The sequence below is a fragment of the Telmatherina bonti genome (genome assembly GCF_933228915.1).
Source record: "Telmatherina bonti genome assembly, chromosome: 5".
NCBI lineage: Eukaryota > Metazoa > Chordata > Actinopteri > Atheriniformes > Telmatherinidae > Telmatherina > Telmatherina bonti.
In genome coordinates, this window is record NC_136623.1 from 8,501,491 (window position 1) to 8,526,746 (window position 25,256).

General features: G+C 40.4%; 1 protein-coding gene across 1 annotated transcript in view; it reads right to left on the bottom strand.

Moving 5' to 3' along the window:
- syngap1b (synaptic Ras GTPase activating protein 1b) overlaps positions 1-25,256 on the bottom strand; it is a gene marked incomplete at both ends in the record, with an annotated part of 236,922 nt that overhangs the window by 54,760 nt on the left and 156,906 nt on the right. Inside the window, one exon of the mRNA XM_079240840.1 lies at positions 5,875-5,966. Coding sequence (XP_079096966.1) covers positions 5,875-5,966 — 92 coding nt within the window. The remainder of the gene's footprint in view (positions 1-5,874; positions 5,967-25,256) is intronic.

Here is a 25,256-nt window from a genome sequence, read left to right on the forward strand (position 1 = left end):
TTAGGAATGGCTTGTTAACAGCCACGTTTCCATGGCGACCATTTCTAATGAGGCTTCAGGATTTGGATCAGCTGATGGTACAGACCTCTCAGGTCCTGGTTCTGGTCTTTGTTAGATTTGATGCCATTTCTTCAGGACATCTGCTGCAGAGATTATCTCGCCCTGATACCATTTCATTGTCCTCAGTTTGTCCTAATTCCTAAAATGTTTTGGGGAAACACTGCATACCAGCCTGGAAGTAACTAAAAGTGTTTGCAAACTTTTCTGTGTCATCTCCACACTGGTTCATCTGAGTTAGGAGCCTTTTTTAAGCCTTGAATGTCTCATAAGTTGGTCTTAAATGACTAAAGAAAACAGACTCCACTGAAAACTATCAGGAACAAAGACTGAACTGAAAATGAATGAAAAAGAAAAACTTCCAGAAAGTCTGGACAACTATTGCTTCAGATTGATTCTCCTTCGCTTTGAAGCAAAAAATGAAGAAAAAAAGGGAGGCTCAAGACCTTTACGGACTCCTGTATGCAACACATGATCGTTCTAGTTCCCAGTCTTCGGCAGGGAATTAGAAAAAACCTGGAAATCGTTTCATTTTTGAAGGAAGTGAATGTTTGGTTTGATGTTTTCCTTGATGTGGGAGTTCACTTCAATCCACAGGTATCATGCTTCCCAGCAAAGCACACTCATGAGTCTACTGTGCTTTTCATGGATGCTTTGCTAAGTGTAAAATGTAAAGTGTGGAATAAGTGGAATGATTAGTTAGTGCAGTTTTTCTCCATCCTGGTTCTCAGGAACGGCTGCCCAGCACATATTAGTTCTTTCCAGCTCCAACACGCCTGATGCATATGAACATGAACAAGTCAAGCCTCCTAACGAGTTATTTAGCTGAGGGAGGTGTGTTCAAGTACGGTCACCTCTGAAGCATGCAGGACATTGTTTCCTGAGGAGCAGGACTGAGAAACACTGCGTCAGTAGAACCATTTTGGACATTTTATCTTTATTCTGATGACGTATACACAGTTTGATTTAATCACATCAATTATTCCAGGGATCCCCAACCCACTCAGACCAGCTCTGCACATGTCCGCTAAATATACATAGATTTGAATCAGGTGTGTTGCAGCTGGGACACTTGGAAAATCCCTGAATTAACCTACACACCGTCCAGTAAGCCAAACAGGCTAAAGCTTACAGGTTGTTCACGTCTTTCCTTGTGTCTTTCCAAATTAATCAAATGATAATCAGTGATGCAACAATCTACTTTTAGAAATAAATTTTATTTCTTTAAATAAATCAAAATAAATTTGTAATCATCCCACGAATAATTCTTTTTAACAGGATCACAAAATCTGGACCTCTTGGGCCAGTGTCCTGCCGGTTTTCAATGCATCCCTGCTCCAACAAACCTGACTCAAGCTTCAGTTACATAACGGGTGTCCAGCTCCAGTCCTCATGGCCGCGATCCGATTGGGTTTTAATACATCCCTGCTCCAACACGCCTTACTTAAGCTGTGGTTACATGAAGTGCTTTTAATCAGATCGAACGTCCACTCAGAATAAAGACACATCATGTAAACTTCACATCTGATCTAATCTGCTTCCATCAGACAGAACCTTCAGCTGGATGAAAAGGGATGGTTTAAACCAGCAGATAAAATAACCATTCTGATGGTTCATGGTGTGTTAGAGCCATGGAAAAGTTAAGTGTATTTTACATGTTTTTGTACATAACACCATTTGGAACCATTTGTTGTTGTAAGTAATCTATTATTTATCCTGCTATGGAAAATTTTGCTAGGCATTCTATCATTTTAATAATATTTCTGTCTTTATATGTTATAGTTGTATTGACTATTTTAAGCTCCTTTTAACGTCCTGCATTCGGACCGTGAAGAGAGAGTCTGCATGTTCAGTGGTTTTGTAAATGGAGCAGGACGAGGAGCTGCAGTTTTTCTGACCGTAAATAGAAGAAAATATTTCTGTTTATATTTTGTTTGTTAAAGCAGTCGCTGTAGTTTTGTATCTTTTAAAAACTCATCTTTTTATGTTGGATTTAACTCTGGAGAGCAGGAGCACTCGGTCTTATTATGTCTTTTAACCATCATGTTGTCTTTATTTTAGTGCCTTTAATGTTGATTTATTTTATTTTACCTGTACAGCACTTTGGTTACTTTGAGGTATGTGAAAGTGCTCTACAAATAAAGTTTGATTGATTGATTGTGGACGCAACACGTAAGGTTTTTTTAAACTGCTTGTTTAATAAACGGAGATCATCTTTTGTATCCGTTTGCTTTGTCAGAAATCTCACGTCCTGCAAGAGTGGCCAGAACAGGTTCTGTTATGTTTAAGTTACGTTGCCACTACATGGTGGATGTTGTTATGTTACGTAATGTGTTTTCAGGGATGAAACAGCGGCAGCAAAACAGAACAGCACTGTAACCGATGCAACGTTTTTGTCAGGAACTTAAAGAGTTAACTGAACATTTCAATGGCCAAAAGATTCAAAAGAATAATAATAAAAAAAAAAAAAAGAAGAAGTTGACACTGTGCATTAAATCTGTCCGTCGCGTAAATACAACCGGTGGGATGACTTTACTGAGCGTCCACGTAAACATGTCGGCTGGAATCTCCCGTCTGACTGATCGTATAAGTGACATATTTGTCCATGTAAAGGTAGCTGCTGTTCAGACCACCATAGGCTGTTGGATCCGTTTGACTTGAGTCAGGTGTGTTGGAGCAGGGACACATTAGCCCCGTTTCCACTGAGCGGTTCTGTTCGGAGGTTTTATAACAGTCTGGTCAGGTGTGTGTTCCCGCTGCAAGTCAGAACGCGACTGTGCACGCGGGGTTTAGACCAAACACCTCGCATGGTGTCATACTAGAGCTCCAACAAACATGATGCTACAAACAAAAGAAAAAACCACTACAGCTGTTTTTTCTTTTAACTTTCCAACAAACTTGGACTGAACATCATGTTGTGTTGTTTCCTGCTTGCTTTCCAGCAGTGTCATTTTTCGATCAGCCAATCAATGCACAGTATCGTGTGACGCCAGTAGCTCCACCGTAACCGGATGTTACTATGGACCGACAACTGAAGGAGGCCCAGAAATGGTGCAGCTTGGTTGCGTTGTATGACACGGACTCATAATGGAACACAAAATAGCTGACTTGGCCAGACCGTACTGTACCGGCCCGAACCGAACCACTCAGTGTCACAAGAGGTCCAGATGTGATCCCTGCTCTAGAAATCTGCCTAGAAATCTGACTAACTATATAACAGAAAGAGGAAAGAACAGAAAGGAAGGATAACTGCAGGTTTTTCCAATTGTTGTCCAAATAAATGGTAGAATCAAACATTAATGTTTTAATAAAACTGGCAGTTTAATTAAAAGGTGTTGGAAAGTGAAACTTTGAAAGTATTATGTTCAGCTGACAGTCAAACAGCTGATAAAATCTGTAAATTATAGCATTATTGCAAGGAAATGTATATTCTTATAATATATTTGAGGATTTAATTGCTGGTCACAGTGAATGTAGCCAGATATCGCCTTGTTTGCTATAATTACACTGGCACGTTAGAATATCTTCGAACAACAGATTTTCTCAGCAATTTAACATTTCAAAACTTTATTTTGTAGATCATAATTGTCAAATTTCTAACCTGGTTTCAGAGTCTGAACCTTAATATATGAGCTAAGAAAGTCAATTTAAAGTTTAAAAGTCTAAAAAAATGAGCATAAAAATCATTGTTTTTTTCTGCCTTATCTTCCAGTAAAAGAAGGTCCACCCAACCAGGTTTTAGGTGTGTCCTGAATACTCATTTGTTTACCTATCACAAAGCGGCATTCTTCAGTGGGAGAGTGACTGCAGGGAAATAACAGCTTGTCATGTGGCATGAGGCAAATGGCTTTGAAGCCTGTCTGGAGGATATGACTAAAGGCTTGGCTCCATCTGCTGGTTCCGAGTTAATAGCCAGCATGACTAAGTCTGATCTGATTAGCAGCACCGTCTGACACTTTAAGTCTCAAAATGCATACATATTCCACACAAAGAAAGAAAGAACCACATTCTAATGGAATAACAGGAGGCAGTGGGAAAAAGGAAGCGGGGTCTCCGTCCCCGTTTCAGTAACATTCTCCATCCATCTGATCCAGGTTCAGCGTTCGTATCGGAGCTGGAAAATTTCAATATTTTAACCTATGCGTAACTCCTTGCTTTTTTTTTTCTTCTTTAACTTTAGGATTATAAGCTATTTTTTTACACTTTTGTGTATTTTTTAAAGCAACATAGTTTTTAACTTTATTTTGCACACACAAATCCTTTTCGCTACAGCTGCTTGTTTGTATCTGGCTCCATTTGCTGCGCTGCACATGTCCTCATTTCTCCTCATACCTCCATACAGTCACTGTAGCTGCGTTTTCAGGAAATGCACCTCAGAGGCGAGCGCTTCTTCGCTGGCGTGCCTCCATTTTGCCTGAGAAAAGGTTTCTGCCTTTGGGACTGAAGTCAGGGATCAAAAACCTCTCCACACCACAGCCGGTGTGACTGGCGGCTTTCAGCTGATAAGTGATAATGTTGCACTTCTCTGTGCTGATGCAGTTACAGAACTAGAAGTCTTGATATGCAAACACTACATTGACGGAGCAGCAAAACTCTGACCTGACCAAGCCGAGATGAGGCTTCACATTTCCTCTAATGGATTTGTTGGCAGTTCTGAAGGGTGGAGGACCTACTTTCCGTCCTACAAGGAGGAACAGGCAGCAAAAAGATGCTAATCGTGTGCAAAACACCAGCAGAAAAGACTGGGAAGGGGGAAAATGACTGCTGGTGAAAACTTAACTTCACAAATGTGCTCTTTTATTTATTTTCTTATTTTATTTCAAACTTAAGTTGGTTAGGTTCAGGAACGAAAGAGTTTAGGTCCTATCTGCTAAATGACTGTCAAATAATGTAATTCTCTCTGTAATGTGCAGGATTGAATGTTAAACTCTGGTGCTGACAATAGTCATAATATTTAAAGAATAGAATATCAACATCACATAATATTGTGATATTATATTGATAATAACATCAAAACACTTTCAGCTGTGAGTGTAATTCAACTAAGAATCGTAAACAAGTAGTAAAAATCTGATTAGCTGCTAATGTTAGCTGATTTAATTGGTTTTTTATTGTGATCCAGGTAAAAACCAGTTACATCAGCACGACAGTACAGTTCCAGAAAAAACCTGCAGTCATATGTTTTGAGACACTTTTGCATCAGATTTAATGGGGAAGTGTGTGTTTCTGCTTCTGGCGTGTCAGATTAACAAACTGCGTGAAGTAGGCTCACGACTAAATTTAACAGTTTTCTTGTCTAAATCAGGAATTAAATCTCAGTCCCACATCTTATGGCTACAGTAGTAAGGATGCTGACCCGTTGCCATGGCAATGACAACCGGCTGGAATATTTGTGGTCAGTATCAACATTAAAGTCATGTTTGTGTCACATACCTCAACAGGGGGCAGTGGTTCAATAAACGTTCTTCCCACCACTGGACTCGAACCGGCAGCCCTCCAGTCTCCGCCCCAGTACAAGAAGGGGGGTGAGGAGGAGGAGGCGGCAGGCGAGTGGGGCAGGGTGTAGGACAGGGAGGGGGAGAGAGGCAGCGAGCGGGGTAACGGGGGTGTGCTCGGCCCTTTCTTGGAGCCCTTTTGCTGCTGAGGGCAAAAGGTGTGAGAGGGGGACACAGCCAGGGAGAGGGGGAAAGGGTGAGGCGGGGTGCCGCTGGCCCGTCTGACACAGGTGTGTGGTGGGCCCAGGGCGGGAGGAGGGAGAAGGGACAGCGAGAGGGATGGAGGCAGCGAGTGAGGCCGGGAACAGGGGGGGTTACTCACGGATTGTCGGAAGGGTTGAAGGGGGGCAGTGGGAGGGACCTCCATGCTGGGCTGCTTCCCAGTGGCTATACTCTTCCGTCGCGCACGATGATCTGCAGGAGGGAGAAAACGCCAACAGGTGAGTCAGCGGGAAGGAAACATCACGAGGGCTGAACAACATTTACCAGCCGGAGAAGAAAGAACGAGTCGGTGCCAAAACGAAACAGCTTCAAGAGAGCTGCTATGGACCGTCTGTCGGAACGGGATGAAAGCGAACTAGACGGAGGTCAGAGGTGACCCAAACAGAAATAAAACCACACAAGGTCACCGCTGCCGCTCCCACAATGGCTATTCACAGTCTCATATACTCCTGCATCTGTCTCACCCCAGCAAAGTCAGTGCAAAGCTGTTGGAGGGATGGATTTTCTGTCTGGACGCAAGATGAGGCAAATATTAACAGTCTGCATGTTGTACAGAGGAAACGGGAGCTGCGTCGGGACTGAGAAGAGAACATCACATAAAGTAGGTGTTTATTGACTTTTGTCAGGGAGTCGGTGCCAAATGCGGCAACCAGCTGAGGTTTAAACTCCCGTCCTTCACTTGGAAGACAGATCATGTAGACGTGCAGTGGCACACAAAAGCAGGAAATCACTAAATAAGCATCAATAAAATTGGGGCGGTGGTGGTTTAGCAGGTCGTCCAACGACCCGGAGGTCGGCGATTCGAATTCCACTCCGCCAGTCAACCTGTCACTGTGTCCCTGGGTAAGACGCTTCCACTATCCTTGCCTCCAGTGTCGCATGGCGGGTGTGTGAATGTGTTGGTCAGAGAGGCTGCTGGCACATATCGTTGCTACACATGTAGTTTACCATCGGTATGAATGAGTAGTGAATAATGGATTGAATGTAAAGCGTTTTGAGTGGCGAGAAAAGTGTGAAACAATCGAAAAAATTTCTGTGTGTGTGTGTGTGAGCATTTATCTTAGTCCCTGTTTACACCACAACTCACACAGTAACAGATTTGGGTGGATAAAACTGAAAGATTTGACAACAGCCTACAGCAGTGGTGTCCAAGTCCAGTCCTTGAAATCTACTACCCTGCAACCTTTTGATGCAACACACACTCCAACACACATGAATCAGATGAATGGGTTGATACCAAGCCTCTGCAGAGCTGGACGACATCCATTCAGGAATTCAGCCATCTGATTCAGTTATGTCCCATCAGTGTAAACTGGGGCTTGTTCACACATAGCAGGTTTCTCACAAAACGAGGTTATTTTAGCCACACGAAAATGCAGATTTATGTAAACAAAAATGATTCTTTAAAAACCTCTGGCCAAAGTGAAGATGTGGGAATACTCTGCACGTCTGCGTGTGGACCATAGACCGTATATGTAAGATGGACGGAGCCTCCGGCGGTTAAAAGTGAAGCCTATGCGGAAGTGCATAAAACTGCAGTTCCCCCTTCATCCACTAGGGGCTGCAAAACCGAGCGAATCCCCATAGACTCCCATGTTAAAAAGACCAACTTCACAGCAGAAATAAACATGTTTACAGACTGGTACAAAGATCTATTTTAGGTTTAATAGATCAGGTTTACCTTCATGACAACTGTGGGGAGAATGAATTTTTTTCTAACTCGCCTGTTTAAAAGTAATTTAATCTCGAAATTTGGCATATTTAGGGGCGTTTCCTTTTGATTGACAGGTACCCGATCTCCCACTTCAAGTAAGATGAACGTAGAACAACCGCGGTTTTTTAGCCGGTTACCAACGTGACATAGCTTTAGCCCGCTTACCAGCATTAACCGTTAGTTGGTTAGCTTCTGTTAGCTCGGTTAGCTCTTAGCTACAGGCAGCTCGGAGTTCACTCGATGTCAATCATCCACCATGACGCTCACATCCCCCCTCTCAGCTCCACCTCTTTGCCCAATTTTGTATTTTCCGGGCGAGACGACACGCATGCCCCTGCCAAGATGGTGATGTAGGAACCGCCCACCGAGCTTCAATTCAGCTCTTCAGAAACCTACGGGTGACGTCATGGAGGCTCCGTCTATCTCACTGCCGTCAGTACCGCTCCACATGGACGACCAAAGGCGAAGGAGGAGATTAAGCATAGTTATTTTCTACCACCTTACCATACCGCGTTAGAGGCACGTTTCGTGTTTAGTGGAAGTGACGTTGTGAGATGGAAGGTTAAACTGATTGGATAGAGTTAGGGGCGCTACCGCCGCTGAAAGGTTTGACATGCTAATGTGCTAAACAACGTGGTTGTGCAGATAGGTGTGGATGGATTCTGTTTTCTTTTTAAAATAAGTTCGTGTCGACTCGTTATTTTTACTGGCCAGAAGGGGGAAAGATATTCTATTTTAGAAAAAAAAGCGGCTACGTGTGGACATGATCTGGGAGAGAAATATTTTTACAACGACGTCTTTCACGTCATCTTGCACCTGCACACACAGACTGCTCAACCTGAAAAAGCACCAAACACCAACAATGGCGGACTTCCATGTCATGTTTGTGCTGCTGCATGTTTTTAAACTATTTCAAATCAAATCAAAATGTAATTTTATAGAACTGTTCATACCGAAGAGCAGCGTAAAGTGCTTTTCATCATCACAACGGTAATGAAATAAACTGAAATAATTTATCCATCAAATTAAAAATAAGACTGTGTGCCCAAGCATTTAACCTGACCAAATCCTAGACACACACCTTATCATTCATCATCTGTTACACACTCATACAGATAAATCCCCCCACTTCCACCAAGCCCATCATGGGGATCCCTGCACACCAGTGCCACCCTGTCTAACATCGCAAAGGCCACAGGATCCACCCCAGTCATGGCTAGATTGCAACCATCAGGCTGCAGTGCAGGAACAACACCCGCCCAGACACGGTGGTCTCTGCAGCAGCTCCCTGCAGACCGAGCGTGCATAGTAGAGGGTCCCAACGGTCTTTTGATCTGTTTCTGGTTGAGCAGAAGCTACATGCACCTGATACCTAACGGTTGGCACGCAATGCTTCTGTTGTAGTGTTTTCCAGACTTATGAGGAAGTGGTGCAAACCTGGGTGTGTTTTTGTAAAGCTTCACTGCCCACTAGAGGCCTGGCATGAACACTACATCAGTTCTGGCCCTGCACAGAGAGGCGTTTCGCACCACTTCTGTGTGCAGCTTGGACCAGTTTTGGCCTAGGTGTAGAATAACAGTTCCCAGCTTCCTTCCTGGAAGCCCACCACTTTTATTTCCACCCAGGCTGCACACCTCCTCTCCTCTGCTAATCTCCAAAGGCTTATTGGCACCGCTTTTCAGACATCTGGCTCACACTTTGACTTCCACTGGCCAGGTTAAACTCCTGACCTCTTGGCTGGGAATGAGGTGTTACGTGTCAGAAATGCTGTCAGAAACATTTCTTCATGTAAGTTTTGATGCCCCGAACTTTAATCTGCTCTTTCCTGAACGTTCTTCTTTCAGACTGAATGAGCCTGAAAGGAAACAAGCCTATCATCCCAGCTGAGGTCCTCCATGTCTCTGAGACTGCAGCTCCACAGACACATCACTCTCTTTTTATAAGTATGCAGTAACATCTGTAAGTCACACTGTTTTCCTCTGAAGCAGGTTAAACCAGCGAGTTCACAAACAGCAGTGGATGTTTTGTTTACTCTGCACCTGAGCTTGTTGTTTGACTCAGAAGCCCACATCTGCTTGGTGCATGAAGCAGAGGACATGTGTCCAGGAGGTAGTCTTGGTTAAATTAAACTGTTGCAGATGAACAGACTCAATGACTTGCTGTTTCCTTACGTTTTATAAACCCCAACCAGCCGACCTCAGCTAGTAACGCCAGTGTTTTATTCTGCTTTAATTCTCCCGCAGGTGTCTTTTGATTTTGTACATGTGCAGCCATCTGGAGATTGAAGGCTTTGGCCACCCCATGATCTTTGCTACAGGTGAAGAAATGTCCAGTCCCTTCATCTTTATCTTTATCTCCAAAATCTAAAATTTTTTTCTTGCTTTAATTGAAATGAATTCTGATTTGCAGTTACACGGTTAATAGTAACACTATAAATAAGATTCTGCAAACCTAGAATAAATTCTTTGAAAGGACTGCTTTGAAAGATAATCTTTGATGACTTTTGATCAATTGAAAAGGAAATATAATTTATCAAATAAAACCTTTTTCTGTTATCTTCAATTATGATAATTCCTAATTAATACATTATGGAAAAATATAAGGTTACCTAAATTTACAGAGTTAGAAAAACTGTTGCATGATGGCAAACCATATATATTTGTTTCTAAGGTATACTCCTTTTTGATGAAACAATGCCCTAAACCGGCAGTATATAGATTGAAGGAAAGGGGGGAATTAGATTTAAAGGTTTCAATTGAAGATACCCTCTGGTCGAACTGATGCCAGAACAATATAACTGCCACTGTTAATTCATGATTTATCTATTATAACTATTTACATCAGTTATATCTCATGCCAGAGAAAATACACAGGTCTAAACCTGAATTATCTGATTTATGTTTTTGATGTGGAATGGAAGTTGGTTCATTCTTGCACTGCACTTGGTCATGTGTGAAAATCAGGTTTCTGGCAGGACCTATGAGGTACTCTGGCTAACATTGTCATGATTTTAATACCTCTGGATCCTGAAATTTGTTTAAGTGGAAACTTTATGAACCTTGAGGAACCCCTAGATAAATGCCAAAAATACCCCCCAAAATTTTCTTGAGATAGCCATGGTAGTGGTAGAAAATGTATTGTGGTGACATGGAAGTCTGATTCCCCCTGTCTCTGACCATGTGGTTTACAGAAATGAACAGTTGTGTGCCCTTGGAGAAAAAATAACATACTGTCTAAGAAAATCTTATGAAACCTTTGTTAAAATTTGGGAACCTTACCTAAGCTTGGTAGGTATAACTTTGGAAAATAACAGGCCTTAGTATTTATTTGTGTATGGTGTTTAACATCAAAGAGATATAGTAACTGGAGTTTTTTGTTGTTGTTGTGGTCTGATTGTTTGGGGGAAATGTAGGGGAGGGGGTCCAATGTGGATTTAAAAAGTCTTAAAAAAAATGTAAAAAAAAAAAACAAAAAACAAAAACAAAAAACTCCACAGGGTCTTTTTGTAAGACTGATGTTCTGGTCCTGCATTCATTTTAAATGGATCCACGATCAGATTCCAGATATATTGACAATGAATCCACAGAGTCTTGGTTATATTCTGCTGTTTGTTGCATGTTTATATCTAAATTTTTTCTTTTACAGTGATGAAAACTCCCCTATCTTCAATATATTACAAACCTGTTAGGAACTTCTCCTGCATTTTCTCACCATTTATTATGAAATTATATGAATATATATTGAATATAGTCCTTTCTCACAATGAGGAAGAGCCTTTCTAAGCATTCCTGGATCCAGATACTGTTCTGAATCACTACCAACACATAAAGGAATCAAACTTAGACCTCTTCTCAGAAAAAAACACCATGAAAATCCCCCCAGCAGTTTTTTGCGTAAAGTTGCGAACAAACAAACAACTACACAAAGCGATAATCACTGCCAAAAACAACCTCTGCCCGCCACCTGTCAGGTAAGTGATTTTTTAACAGTTTAGTGTGTGTGTGTCCTTAAACAGTCCGCTGCATGCTGGAGTGAGCTTTGGGTGTTTCTTAATGAATGCTCTCTTACATAATAATAACTTGAGGACCTCTGAACTTAAAAGTGGTAAACCGTACTGGAGTGAGGGGCATGAATGAAGCAACAGGGTTACTTTATGCCTAAAAACAGACTCCTTTGAACAAATGTCTATTTTATCTATTAAAAATGAGCTGATGGACTTTTTCTTTAAGCTATTTGACCCAAGCATGCCACATATTTCTGTTATTTCTCAACCAAATCCAAAAAAACGCAACAAAAATGTCAGCACTGAATTTCTACTCCAGCATCCTGAAGGCTAATTCCTGCATGTGCATCATGGTGAAAGTGATTTAGGACAGTCCCCCATCATCCTCAAGATCCAGTCTGGTGAGAACTGAAGGGGAAACCATGAACCTTTGACCACTACTGTGAGGATATCAGGTTGTTATGCTTTGTGAGCCACCATAAGTCAGATCCAGGGGAACAAAGTCACCATCCATATGGTTTGAGGGGTCACTTTAAGGTCGATTGTACAAAAATTATGCAAATCCTATGTTATAGCTTTCATATTCACGAGTTCTTAGACAAATGAAAGGCCCAGGAGATCGGGGACCAATGCTTTTGACAGCAATGTTTCCCTGCAGGCATTAAAATAGTAAATGAGGGAAAGTCTTTAGCAGAATGAAGCCAAGGTGAAGTCAGGTCCAGCACCTTAATAAAAGCCTCATTTCAGCTGCAGGAAGGAACTCCGGTCTTCACAGAGTCCTTTCCATCACTGCTTTAATTTCCATTACCATTTTCTTCCCCTGGTAACAGAGAGCGAGTAGCATAGGTGATTTGAGCCCATTTTTGGGGGTGCTGAAGCACCCCTAGACTGAAGCAAAGCACTAGGTCTGGTCGATTAATCGGATTTTAATCTCAACTACGATCTGGGTTTCCAACGATGATAGAAATAAAAGGGTGTGATTATTTTCCTCTCCTGCTGTCTTCAGCTGCTAATCGAGCGTCTCTGGCGTTGCAGCGCTGTGCTGTAAACTCCTCCCACAGCCGCTTTGCTTTCATTCAGACACTGTTGCCAACTTGGCGACTTTCTCGCTAAATCTGGAGACTTTTTTTGTTAAAAGCGACAAATCTATCAACTTTTACTGGAGTTATTGGAGACTTTTCTGGTGTTTTGGCGACTGACTTGAAGGCACATATTGTTCTGCAGTTACTGTAAGGAAGGAGCAGCGGGAGCCTCTCCCGTCCTAAAGCACTCCCAGGCGGCCAGTCTCAGTCGGCTCCGGCTGCAGGTCAATGTAGAATAACTGCAGTAGGTTGTGGAAGTTCACCTCAACATAGTTTATACCATTGTCAGTGAAAACTGGCTGCATTATTTTCGTGTAAACGCACACATCGTTCGGCGAGTTAAACACTGTAATATCCCTCCGTTACCGGGCGTCACCATGGCAACGCATTAATCAGCTGGTTCAGATCAGCTGTCTTTTAACAGGTGAATGAGAGAAACGCGCTGCAGCCTGACAGCGGTTGTTTGGCATAAAACGTACATCCAGGACAACATGAAATAGTTCCTATACTTCAGCAAATGTTGTAGAAAAAGAAATACAAATTTGATATAAAATATTTCCTGTGTGGGACCATGGTATATGTGGATTCAGCAACTCGGAACCGTGCATTAGATGGTTATAATACCCGGCACAGAGCCGAGATCATCACGACGTGCAGCGCTGTTTAATCCTTACTTATATTTATCTATTCAGTTTACATCCGTTTTTGCACTTTGTCAAGACAAAGCTTCATGTTATTTGTTTGTTTTCTAAAATTTGTGGAATCCAAAAGAATTTTTCTTTAAAAGTCACGGTTTAATGTTAAAAAAAAAAATCATGTTGTTCAAGATAAAAGGATAATTGTTAAAAAAAAATCGAGATCTCAGTTTATGTCAAAATAATCGTGATTATAATTTTTGCCATAATCAAGCAGCCCTACAAAGCACCCCTAAAACTTTGCTCTTTTCTTTTAGTGTATGCGTTGTTTTTTTTAAAAAACAAAATAAACAAAAAATACAAACTATAAAAGTGTGGAAACTATATCCTACCCGGTTCAAAAAGTAATACTGTAACACCCCCCCCCCCACACACACACTCACACACACCACACCCCCTGGCTGCCGTAATAGTTTGATCTATTGATCTATAGTCCCACCTTCCCCGACTCAGACAGGGAGAAATCTCAGCGCTCTCCGATGATTGATGCGCTACCTGAGTGTCGAACCATGACAGTCGTGTAAGTGTCTGGCTTTCACCAGGATTCGTTGCACAATGCTAAACCTTACTTCATACCAACACATGTTTATGATTACCAGTTCTCCTGATTCCTCCTGAACTTAGGTTACTCTTTATGTGTGTTGAGGTAGGAGTTAGCTGACATTTTTCTAGCCGACGTTACAGGTGTTAAGTACCACTGTCCTGTTTGAACGAAGGAGAGAATCTAGTTGCTGTGTCAATTACATGCATTTATAAAAGACAATGTGCTAATAATGGCTGGATGCTTATTAACATTATAAATCCTGCTGCTGTGTGTGCATGTGTGTACAGCCTCATCATGTATCAGGTAAGAGTAGCTATATTGATGTTGATATCACTTAATATATCTAAAACACATTGTTTGGGTATGTGACATGAACAGCATAGAGACGAGTTCATTTATTCATATCTTTCCTTTTATATATCTATACATATCTATCTCTCTATCTATATATCTATATCTATATCTATGTCTATTAGGAATGTGACGACATGCTTTTGTCCTGATTCGATTCCGATTCTTTGGGTGCCCATTCGATTTAAATTGCGATTCTCAAAATTCTTCAATAATGATGATTTTTTTATATTAAAAACAAATTTTGTATTTTATGAAACTTCTTTTTGCTAGTAACTTTTCTTGATTTCAGTTTGGAAAATACGACACAGTAGCCAGATCATCATTCTGCTGCTATAGTGCCCAAGTAGACGAGTAAAAAGATCAATAAAACCAATGAAATGACAAAAATTTTATAGAGGATTAATTTTATTTATTTGAAAAAAAAAAAAAATCGATTTTTTTTAACAAAAAAATCCATTTTAAAATTGTGAAGAAAAAAATAGATTTTTCGATTTGATTTTCCCACCCCTAAGATCTATATATATATATATCTATATCTATATATCTATGTATGTATATATATATATATATCTATATCTATATCTATATATCTATGTATGTATATATATATATCTATCTATCTATATCTATATATCTATGTATGTATATATATATATATATATATCTATATCTATATATCTATGTATGTATATATATATATATATATATATATATATATATATATATATAGATATATATAGATATACATATCTATATATATATATTTATATAAGCTCTCTGGATGCTCGGCACCCGTATGCCTCTGATCCTAGATTCGCCCCTGGCGAGTAGATTTCCCAGAACCTTCTGAACGGGACTTTCAGCTCCAAACGGCGTCACAGTTTTAACGTAAACTTTATCAGATAGATTATTACAATAACCTCACGAACGTATAAAATCTGTAAACTGTAAATTGCAGCGCAGTGGTGGAGCGAGCTTGAGCATGAAGGAAGAGAGGGAGCATCAATAACAAGATAAGACAATGTTAGATAAACATTGTCTTACCTTACATTTATCTTTAATGTAAAAACCTGCTGGTTTTCCTGCAAGTGGTGGAACATATCAGATGTATTTCCTTCTTCCTCTGCAGCTTTTTATGTCATGCTTTACAGGCTGGAGGGCCGTCTCAGCAAGAACCAAAGGAAAGAAATCCAACAAGGACGACTTCATCTGTTTGTTTGGAGGGAAGAACTCTTCCTCTGCCTTACTGTGCCACTGTAACACACCTCTTCTGCAACTCACATGGTACGAAAACAAAGCAACACAAGCAGTAACACACCGATGTTGTGTGATTATGCTTTTGGTTCATGTAGAAACAACCTGCTGATACGGTTCAGACATGCTCTTTTATAGAAAGTAACAACTTTGAGGCATCTTTATGATCACTTAATCGTGTTAGTGTTTAACAAAGTGATTAGTGGTGGAATAATGGATTTGTGTAATCCATAGTGGAAATGGAAAATATTATGGCTAGAATAAAACAAAAATTATCTTTTAAAAATCTCCTAAACAGAACCCCTTGTCGTGTCCGGCTTTCCATAGAAATTCAGAAGAAGCTTAATGTTGTCATTTGTTAACTCTGTATGTTTCCTACAGAAATTCATTCCAGTTAACTACATGAAACATGTATACAAATGTTAAAAAATACTCTTAAAAACTAAAATATAAACTTCATAAAATGTTTTTGTCTTGTACATTTGTTTTCTTCATTTGAATCCTGTCATTTAAATGCTGTATTACTCACTATAGCAAACTAGCAGTGGACACTTTTTGTCTGAAATCAGATCCGTTACCCGGCAGCCATCACCAGTAATTAGCAGAGCAAAACCTGTAATCAATCCTCTTTCACAGGTCTGATTTCTCAGCAACGTTTCTTAATTTATTCCTCACTTTTACAGCCGCATACCCTTGAATTCGAGCAAAAGCAAGTAGATTGAGGTATTGAAAAGTCTAATAAATGTGTCATTTTCGGCCCAAAGGTTTTACCTCCCACATTGGTCCTACTATTGTTTTGCTGCTTTTTTATAGGTTTTCTCAAAGTATTTCCTCAAAACCCTGTCTTGTCCGATCACTTCTTTTTAACCTTTGAATTCACTTTATTTGATTACTCACTGACCAAAAATAAATTCTACTATAGTAGATGTTTATCAGACAATAATATTACAAAATTTAAACATCAATTGAATCAATTTTTTCACATCTACCATGTGTTAGCATGACTGAGAGTCCCCCTTTAAGCCTTACTCCTGCTCAGATTGATCAACATGCTGATACTATAACAGCTTCAATGCGTACAACCTTGGATAATGTTGCTCCCCTAAAGAAGAAGAAATTAGGTAAGATTATGAAGGCTCCCTGGTTTAATTCCCAGCTTCGAGCTCTAAAACAGGCATCAAGGCGTTTGGAAAAAAAGATGGCGTTCATCAGGATTAGAGGAGTCTCACTTAACCTGGAAAGAAAGTTTAAGCGTATACAAAAAAGCCTTACGTACGGCAAGAACAGCTTATTATTCATCATTGATAGAGGAAAACAAAAACAACTCTCGGTTTCTTTTCAGCACTGTAGCCAGGCTTACTAGGAGCCGGAGCGCTGTGGAGCCATGTATTCCTTTCTCACTTAGCTGTGATGATTTCATGTATTTTTTCAGGAATAAAATTGATACCATTAGAGATCAAATTCACAATACTCTTCCTTCTACCTATAATGTTGAGCCTGTTGTGGTCTCCGAAGCATCCTTAGAACCAGGATCTGACTTGTGTCTAAATAGTTTCTGTCCTGTCCAACCCTCTGAATTAACTAAAATAATAGCTTCATCTAAACCATCCACCTGTATCTTAGACCCTCTCCCAACGAGCCTCTTTAAGGACATTTTCCCTTTAATTAATACATCACTACTAAGTCTTATCAATATGTCTTTAGTGACAGGATATGTACCACAATCATTTAAAACTGCTGTAATCAAGCCTTTACTTAAAAAGCAATCTCTGGATCCAGAGGTGATAGCAAATTATAGACCTATATCTAATCTCCCGTTTATGTCCAAAATTCTGGAGAAAATAGTTTCAGCTCAGCTACATGCCCACCTGAGCAGAAATAATTTATGCGAGGAGTTTCAGTCAGGATTTAGAGCTCATCATAGTACTGAGACAGCATTGGTGAAAGTTACTAATGACCTTCTTATGGCCAGTCGATCATAACATTCTGTTACAAAGACTAGAACAGGTGATTGGAATTACAGGTACAGCGTTAAGCTGGTTTAAATCATATTTATCTGATAGACTTCAGTTCGTTCATGTAAATGACAAGTCCTCCTCCCAAACTACAGTAAGTCATGGAGTTCCTCAAGGTTCTGTACTTGGACCAGTACTCTTCACGCTATATATGCTCCCTTTAGGCAAAATTTTTAGACAGCATGGAATAAACTTTCATTGTTATGCAGATGATACTCAACTATACTTATCCTTTAAACCAGATGAAACAAATCAGCCCAATAGGCTACAAAATTGTCTCATAGACATAAAGACTTGGATGTCTAGAAATTTTCTCCTCTTAAACTCAGATAAGACTGAAGTAATTCTCGTTGGATCTGAAAAACTCAGAGCTAAATTTTCCGGCTTTGTAATGAACCTGGATGGCATTACTTTAGCTTCCAGTGCTACAGTGAGAAACCTTGGAGTAATATTTGACCCTGACCTGTCCTTTGGCCCACATATTAAGCAGGTTACTAAAACAGCCTTCTTTCATTTACGTAATATAGCCAAAATTAGGGACATTCTGTCTCAGAGTGATGCAGAAAAACTGGTTCACGCTTTTGTTACTTCGAGACTAGATTACTGTAACTCTCTATTACTGGGCTGTCCTAAATATGCCCTGAAAACCCTTCAGCTGATCCAGAATTCTGCAGCCAGAGTCCTGACCAGAACCAGCATGAGAGATCATATCTCTCCAGTTTTAGCCTCTCTTCATTGGCTGCCTGTTGAATCTAGAATAGAATTTAAAATCCTTCTCCTTACATATAAAGCCCTCCACAACCAGGCACCACTATATATCAAAGACCTCATAGTTCCTTATATACCAAGCAGAGTACTTCGTTCACAGACTGCAGGCTTACTTGTGGTTCCTAGAGTCTCAAAGAGCCGAGCAGGAGGCAGAGCCTTTGGTTATCAGGCCCCTCTCTTATGGAATAAGCTCCCAGTTAGTGTTAGGGAAGCAGACACCCTCCCCACCTTTAAGACTAGGCTGAAGACTTATCTTTTTGATAAGTCCTATAGCTAGGGATGGTTAGCATCCCTTAGTTATGCTGCTATAGGTTTAGACTGCTGAGGGACATTTCCTGATACACTGAGCTTCTTTCTTTTTCTCTTTATCTCTTTCTTTTACCCCCCCCCCCCCCATAACAGTGTTGCATCATTAACATGTATGTCTCCTGTCTCAGCAGGTCTCCCTGGCCGGGAGTAGCAGTTCCTGTTGTCTGTTGTCTTTCTGTCCTCTTCCCCCCACACAGCAGAGGCAGATGGCTGCCTGTCCTGAGCCGGGTTCTGCCAGAGGTTTCCTTCCTGTTAAAAGGGAGTTTTTTCCTTCCCACTGTCGCCAGTGTGCTTGCTCAGGATGGGAGATTGAGTTGGACTCAACTCAATCTGTTGGTTTCCTTATGAATTAACCTTCATTATGTTTTCCCCTCTGTCTGTAAAGCGTCTTGAGATGGCATTGCCGTGATTTGACGCTATATAAATAAAGTTGAATTGAATTGAATTGAATAGGTTTTCTGCACAAATACCAGAAAATGTGAGTAAAGAATCCTGGATTAACCTGCTTTTTAAAAGGAGTCCTATGATGGTATTTGGAGTTTTCTGAGCTTTCTACAGTCTTACAGTGTTGAATCCTCATCAGACATGTGAACGGCACTGTTTTTTTATCACCTAAACACATGTTTAAGTTTGAGTTTGAGTTCCAGCACTCTCTCCGTTCGGTTTCCATGGCGACGAAAAACGCATCGTTTTAGAGAGGTTTTTCTACTTGGAAATCCTTGTGACGTCCCGGGGGATAAGGTTCGGTGATTGGTTACCTTCTACTGGTTAACAAAGGCATGTACAAATACATCAGGCGGGTGGAAAACGTGGGATAAAGTTATTTCCAACGATGGCTGGTGAGTTTACCAAAGAGAGACATCCTGCTGCATTCGTTGCTGTGGGTTGCTGTTTTCCACTTCGTTTTCAGGCTCTGATTCAGGTTCCAACATGTAGGGCTGTATGCTACGTGTTGACATTGTATTTTGTTTTTTTTATTGAGTTCATATCAGCCTAATCCTTCTGTTTATGAGATGTTACAATGACGGCGAAAGCAGTTGCGATGCGCGCTCCCGATGTAGTGCAGTGGCGGGAGGCGGGGCTTAATGCGGAAGAGTCTCAATCCACTCGTTTTGCCCACAGGCTGATCTGACAGCCTACGGAGAGGGTCGGTCTGAAGTAAATAAAGCCATTTGTGACAATAACGCAGAACTAAAAATAAATTAGCCTGAAATGCACATAATAGTTTCACTTTAAGCAAAAAACAGCACAACTTTAAAGTTCTCTGAGGCTACCAAACATTAGCATGCTAACACACTTTGTTCAGGGAACACATTGGCTGTCTCATTTCAGCGTCTGCACACTTTGAAGTGTGGATTATGACGTGCCGTCCCAATTCAAAGGCTCCTTCGAATCTGTTACGTGCATCATTAAACTTGTCATCCCTGTTATCTCCAGGTGGTTCCAAGTAGCTGAAGTGGAGATCTGCCTAGCCTGGGATCTATTGGCTGGTTCAAATTCAGATGCTCCAATCAGCACTAAAGATCACCCTTTAAAAGAGCAGCACCTGGAGGCCATCAGGCTCTTCTTTGTTTTTGCTTGTGTTTGTTAATGGCATGGTGGAACAGGAATGTGGGGAGGCATGAGGACCAGGTAAGTTGGGGCGCCCTTTACATTTCCACATGTAGAAAACATTGTATAGACACACTAGGGCTAGAGGCTGTTGCCACCCCTTGTAAACGTTTTGGTCAAGCTGGTTATTAGATCAGTTAGATAGGAGTTTATTTGGTTTTCATTTGGTTCACAGATACAGTCTGAGTTAGGCCTCGTTTTGTTTTATTGTTTTCTTTGATTTTGGCACAGCCTAAATGTCCCATCCTCTCCCACAGGTTCCATAATCCTGCCATATCCGAGACCTGTAAATAAACGTGTCAACCCTCTATACTTGTCTTGTCTCCCTCTGTGGTTGTCAGGTTGCACCCCTCCCAGGGGGCGTAACAGAATCCACTCTTCGTTTGGCTCCAGATTAGCTTAAAACGAAGGATACAAGCAATGTATCCTAAGCAACCTCTCCTATCCCAGAATTCATTGCGCTCCTGATAGAAAAGAATGAGCAGCAGAGTGCCGGTGTAGATACCACACCAGCCAGACTGTTTATCTATTTATTTTTATGTCTATACACACACGTATTTGTCCAAGCAGACAAACAGGGAGGACAGTGGTATTGTGTCCAATAACCACAAATTCATTCCAGTTGTCCTCAGATGTCTTCGTTCCCTTTCATTAAAGAAAAGACTGAATTTATTACAGTCACTCAATTAATTGGAGACTGAAACAAGGAACAATAATTTAAAAAGTGCTAAAATTGTATTCCAGTGATTAAAGACACTGTCATTTAATTGAGTTAATGAAGACAAACAAACAAGCAAATTGGTCCTGGACAAATTAGAGCATTTTTCTGTTGAACAGTGGGACAAAATACCTGTCAACAGGTCAAGTATGACTGGGAGGAACAGAAAACACCTGACTGTAGTGGAAACATTAAAGGCTTGTTCGACAAAATATTAGTTTATGAGTGATGCAACATGTTATTTTATCATATTTGTTTTTTTTTTTGTTTTTTTCTTAAATCTTTCTATTGAACCAGAATTAGAAAATAATGTCATGATTTTCATAAAACTTTTATTTATTATTACTTTTTTCAATTTCATCTTATTTCCTAGGCAGTAGTTTTTCTCCTTCTTTAATGGGAGGGTATGAATACACATGAGGATGACTGTATATGTGTCTAAAAAGGATTATTTTCCACTGAAGTTAACATCAGCTTGACAGGATGAGCTGTCAGCCAGAGGAGAGCTCGTCTAAACCGCCTCCTCCTCATGTTTGTCATTTAATCACAAAGGAAAATGAAAATAAATCAAATTAAAATTACTGGCACTATTTTCTGTCATTTTAAAATATTCTTGTGTTTTTTGTGGAAGAATGGGATCAGTAATTAGATAAACTTGACATATGTAGTTGCTAGGCAACGGAGGACTGAAGCACTACGGGTAATTCTACACTAGATAGGCCGTCTCATTTTACTGACAGTAAGCGCACTTTGGAGTGTGCAGACAACGTAGAACACTTCGTAGCCTATGTAGTCTTTGCACTTGGAATTGTGCAGACCCTGAATTGAGACACAGCCAGTGTTTGCCATGATTATACTAGCATGCTAACATATTTTTCAATTATCAGGAACCACAATGCACAACTGATAGCATAGGGAACGTTAGAAGTTTTGCAAATGTGTGTTAGATTTGCAATGAATTAAAAATGTCAGACTGGAAACCAACCAGTTGATTTTACTGGAAAAATCAAAATGCAGATGCTGCGATGAAGCAAAACGTAGCATAATGAAGTCAACAGATGATCATGCCAGTTGTAAACAGAAGTGTTTCAGAAAGAGTGACCAACAAATCTGCTAGCATGTAAAAAAACAAAACAAAACAAACAAAAGTGGCTTTTTCCTGAACATTTTCACCCAGAATGAGCCTGCAAAGGCATAATTAGCCAGCAGCGTGTTGCACTACATTACTGGAGGTAACTATCTGATAAAATCATGGTGACTGAATAATCACTTTTAGTAAAATCAACACAACAGAAAGATATCAAAGCCTACTTGTCAGCGCTGTGTGCCTCAAAAAGCTTTTTTCCTTTTCTTTTTATCATCAACATCAATCTACAGCAAGCCAACTGTGACACAATAAACTACATTTGTTCATATTTCCATTTCCATGCGTTTCAGCCTCTCTTGCAGTTCATCATGCCATCTTTTCTGCTCTTTCCTTGCTCTCTCATCCTCTCAGGCTCTTTTGTCACTCTGGTGCCCAGACACACAAACGCCTCCACCTCCCACACAGATGTTTTACATAATTCATATAGTACATTTTTCCCCTCTACCTTTTCTCAGCCCTCAATCTCTCTCCATCTCCTCCCTGCATCCTCTCCTTGTCTTTGCAGCATCCTAGCGTTCCCTTCCATTCAGACTCGTTTGGCATCAAGAGCCCTCCATTTTCTCTTTGCTTACCTTTATCTGTATTCCTCATTTTTCCTCTCGGCCCTCTCCTTTCACTCTCTTTCATTTTACCTGTCCAAATGGCAATCTTTTCACTCTGAGCCCACCAGTCTCTCTGTCTGCAGTCCCTAACATTTTCTCCAGCCTACGCATGAAGAAAAAAACAAAACAAAACTACCATAACAGAGTTTGCAGTAACTGTGCCAACGTCTCTTTATCCAAGTCCACAGTGAAAAAAACATACACCTGTGGGGTGAAGTACTGACAATCTGAGGAGAACAGAAATAAATGTGACACATAAAGAGTTGTTATGTCACAGATTAGTGAAAAATCTCTATTTAGCTCATTTAAAAATGGTAAAAAAAAACCAAAACAAAACAAAACAATATTTTGTTTAGCTTCTGATAATAGGTCTTGTGCAATGGGAATAGCCTTAGGTGGGCCAAATGTGCTATCTAATTACAATTGTGCTCATATTTATTCATACCCTTTCATTAAAGGAGGAAAAAACAGCTGCCTGTAAAATAAGCTGAAACTGACTAAAGTAAGAATAAATACACATTTTCTGAAAATCATTACATTATTTTTTATTTTTGGTTCAACAGAATTTTTTTTTTTTTTTTTCAAAAAACAAACAAATAAGATAATTTATTACATATTACATGACTCATCAACTAATATTTTGTTGAACAAAATATTAGTTATTCTTCCTTTTTTTTAAAGTCTCCAGTTATTTGAGTGACTGTTGTAAATTCAGCCTTTTCTTTAATGAAAGGGGATGAAGACATATGAGCACAGCTGTATCTATCTGTCAGCCAGGTAGCTAACTCTGCCCCATCATCACTAACTGGGAAAGAATAATGAGAAAAAGAAGAAATGGATAAACTTTGTGAATAACTGAGCTGAAACACGGCACCATGCATGCAGAAGAAGCTACACGCCAGCTCAGAGAGTTACACCGAGGATTAATGTCGTGAAGAGCCAACGCCGCACCACGGAGGTAAGAAGGCTGCAGCGGGAAACGTTCAACAGGTGGATTTTGTGCAGAGCAACAGTGACAGAAAGCTGAAAACAACCACTGAAACTCATTTAATTTTTCATCTGGCAGTGTTGCAGCTGGGATTACAGCACGCACCGCCATCATGCTGCATGCTGGCAGCATGCAGGGAGTTCTGCTGACAGCTTCATAGTAACTGAGACACTTCAGACACGTTGCAGCAGATCATACCTGCAACTGGAAAGTTACAGAAATGAACAAATGATCAAATCTCCAGCAGACTTTTGTGGTTTCACAGATAAGACTTTGTTTCAGTTCCGATAAAATCTGTTTGCTGTTTAGAGCAGTTCACTGATGCTGGTGTGCGTTCGGTTGAGTTGTGCTTGCAATAAAGGTAGAGAAAGCAGCGGCATTGCAAAGATTTGGCCATGCTCCCATGACGAGCATGAAATGACAAGAATAGACAAAAACTGGTCTGGGTGGTTGCGAAGAGACCAAAAGCAACTTTTCAGGAGCTCCACAGATTTCTGGTGCTAGTTGTGGCACCAGCTAACATGAGGCAACATCTCGCATTATACGTCCAAACTATGAGGTAGGGTTGCAAGTTAGAAGCCTTTTCTGATGAAAACAACCAAATTCAGCTACAATTTCCCCCAAAAAACAAGTATGTGAGAAAATATATGTTGAACTCTTTGGAATCAGTTTTAGAAATTACACTTTGCACAAATGTATCACCTTAGCCACGATGAAGCACGGTGGTGGGAGTGCAATGTTTTGTGGTTACTTTTCCTCTGCTGGAGGCTGCTGGGGCTTTCGTCAAGCTGGAGGGAAATATGAACACCTCCAGATGAAAATGTGAGCATTTATCTGAAAGTAAATGTCAAATGACTACAGGTATTACAGCTCTTTACTGATTTAAAAGAACAAAACTTAGAAGTTATGGACAGGTGACCTGTCCAGGGTGTACCCTGCCTCTCACCCAATGATTACTGGGATAGGCTCCAGCTTCCCCCTGACCCTTAATCGGACTAAGCAGTTCAGATAATGAATGAATGAATGAATGAATGAATGAAAACTTGAAAGTGTAGGGCCTGACATAACATAAAAGACAATAAAATACACTGACTACTGAATGTTAAAGACTTAAAGTTAATAAAAAGCTAAAATATGAAAGACTTTATCTGCTTTAGTTCATAGATCCTGAACGGCTTCATGACCTTGGGAAGATCTATTTAAACTCTCTCTCACCTTGTGCTTTTTCTTAAGCGTTTGTTACTCTTCCAGAAGTGTCATTAAATACTGCTGTAAGTCATGCCATCTCCACATACGCAGCTTATCAGGTGTCATATCAACGAAACAGCCCAGCAGCAATGCTTTCGTTGAGAAGTTATTGTTTCTCACATATTGGTTTAATGAGCATGAGCAGACTGTGCACAGAAGAATGGGCCAATGGAGGATTTAACTGGCATCGGTATCCGTCAGAGACGTCTCTGTGGGGTTGGCTTTGGACAATGAGATCAAGCAGTGTGTGAGTAGGTTTAGTATCCTCACCCTTAGGGTGACTATAAAAAACCATAAAATTTCAGAGCATGTGTTGTATTACATCTTCCAGAGAAGGTTTTTGTCTGCTTTTAGTGCTTTCAGCTGTCATTCCACCCTGTAAGTGGGGACAAGCTCCAGTCTCTTGGGTTCATATTATCTGCAATAAAGA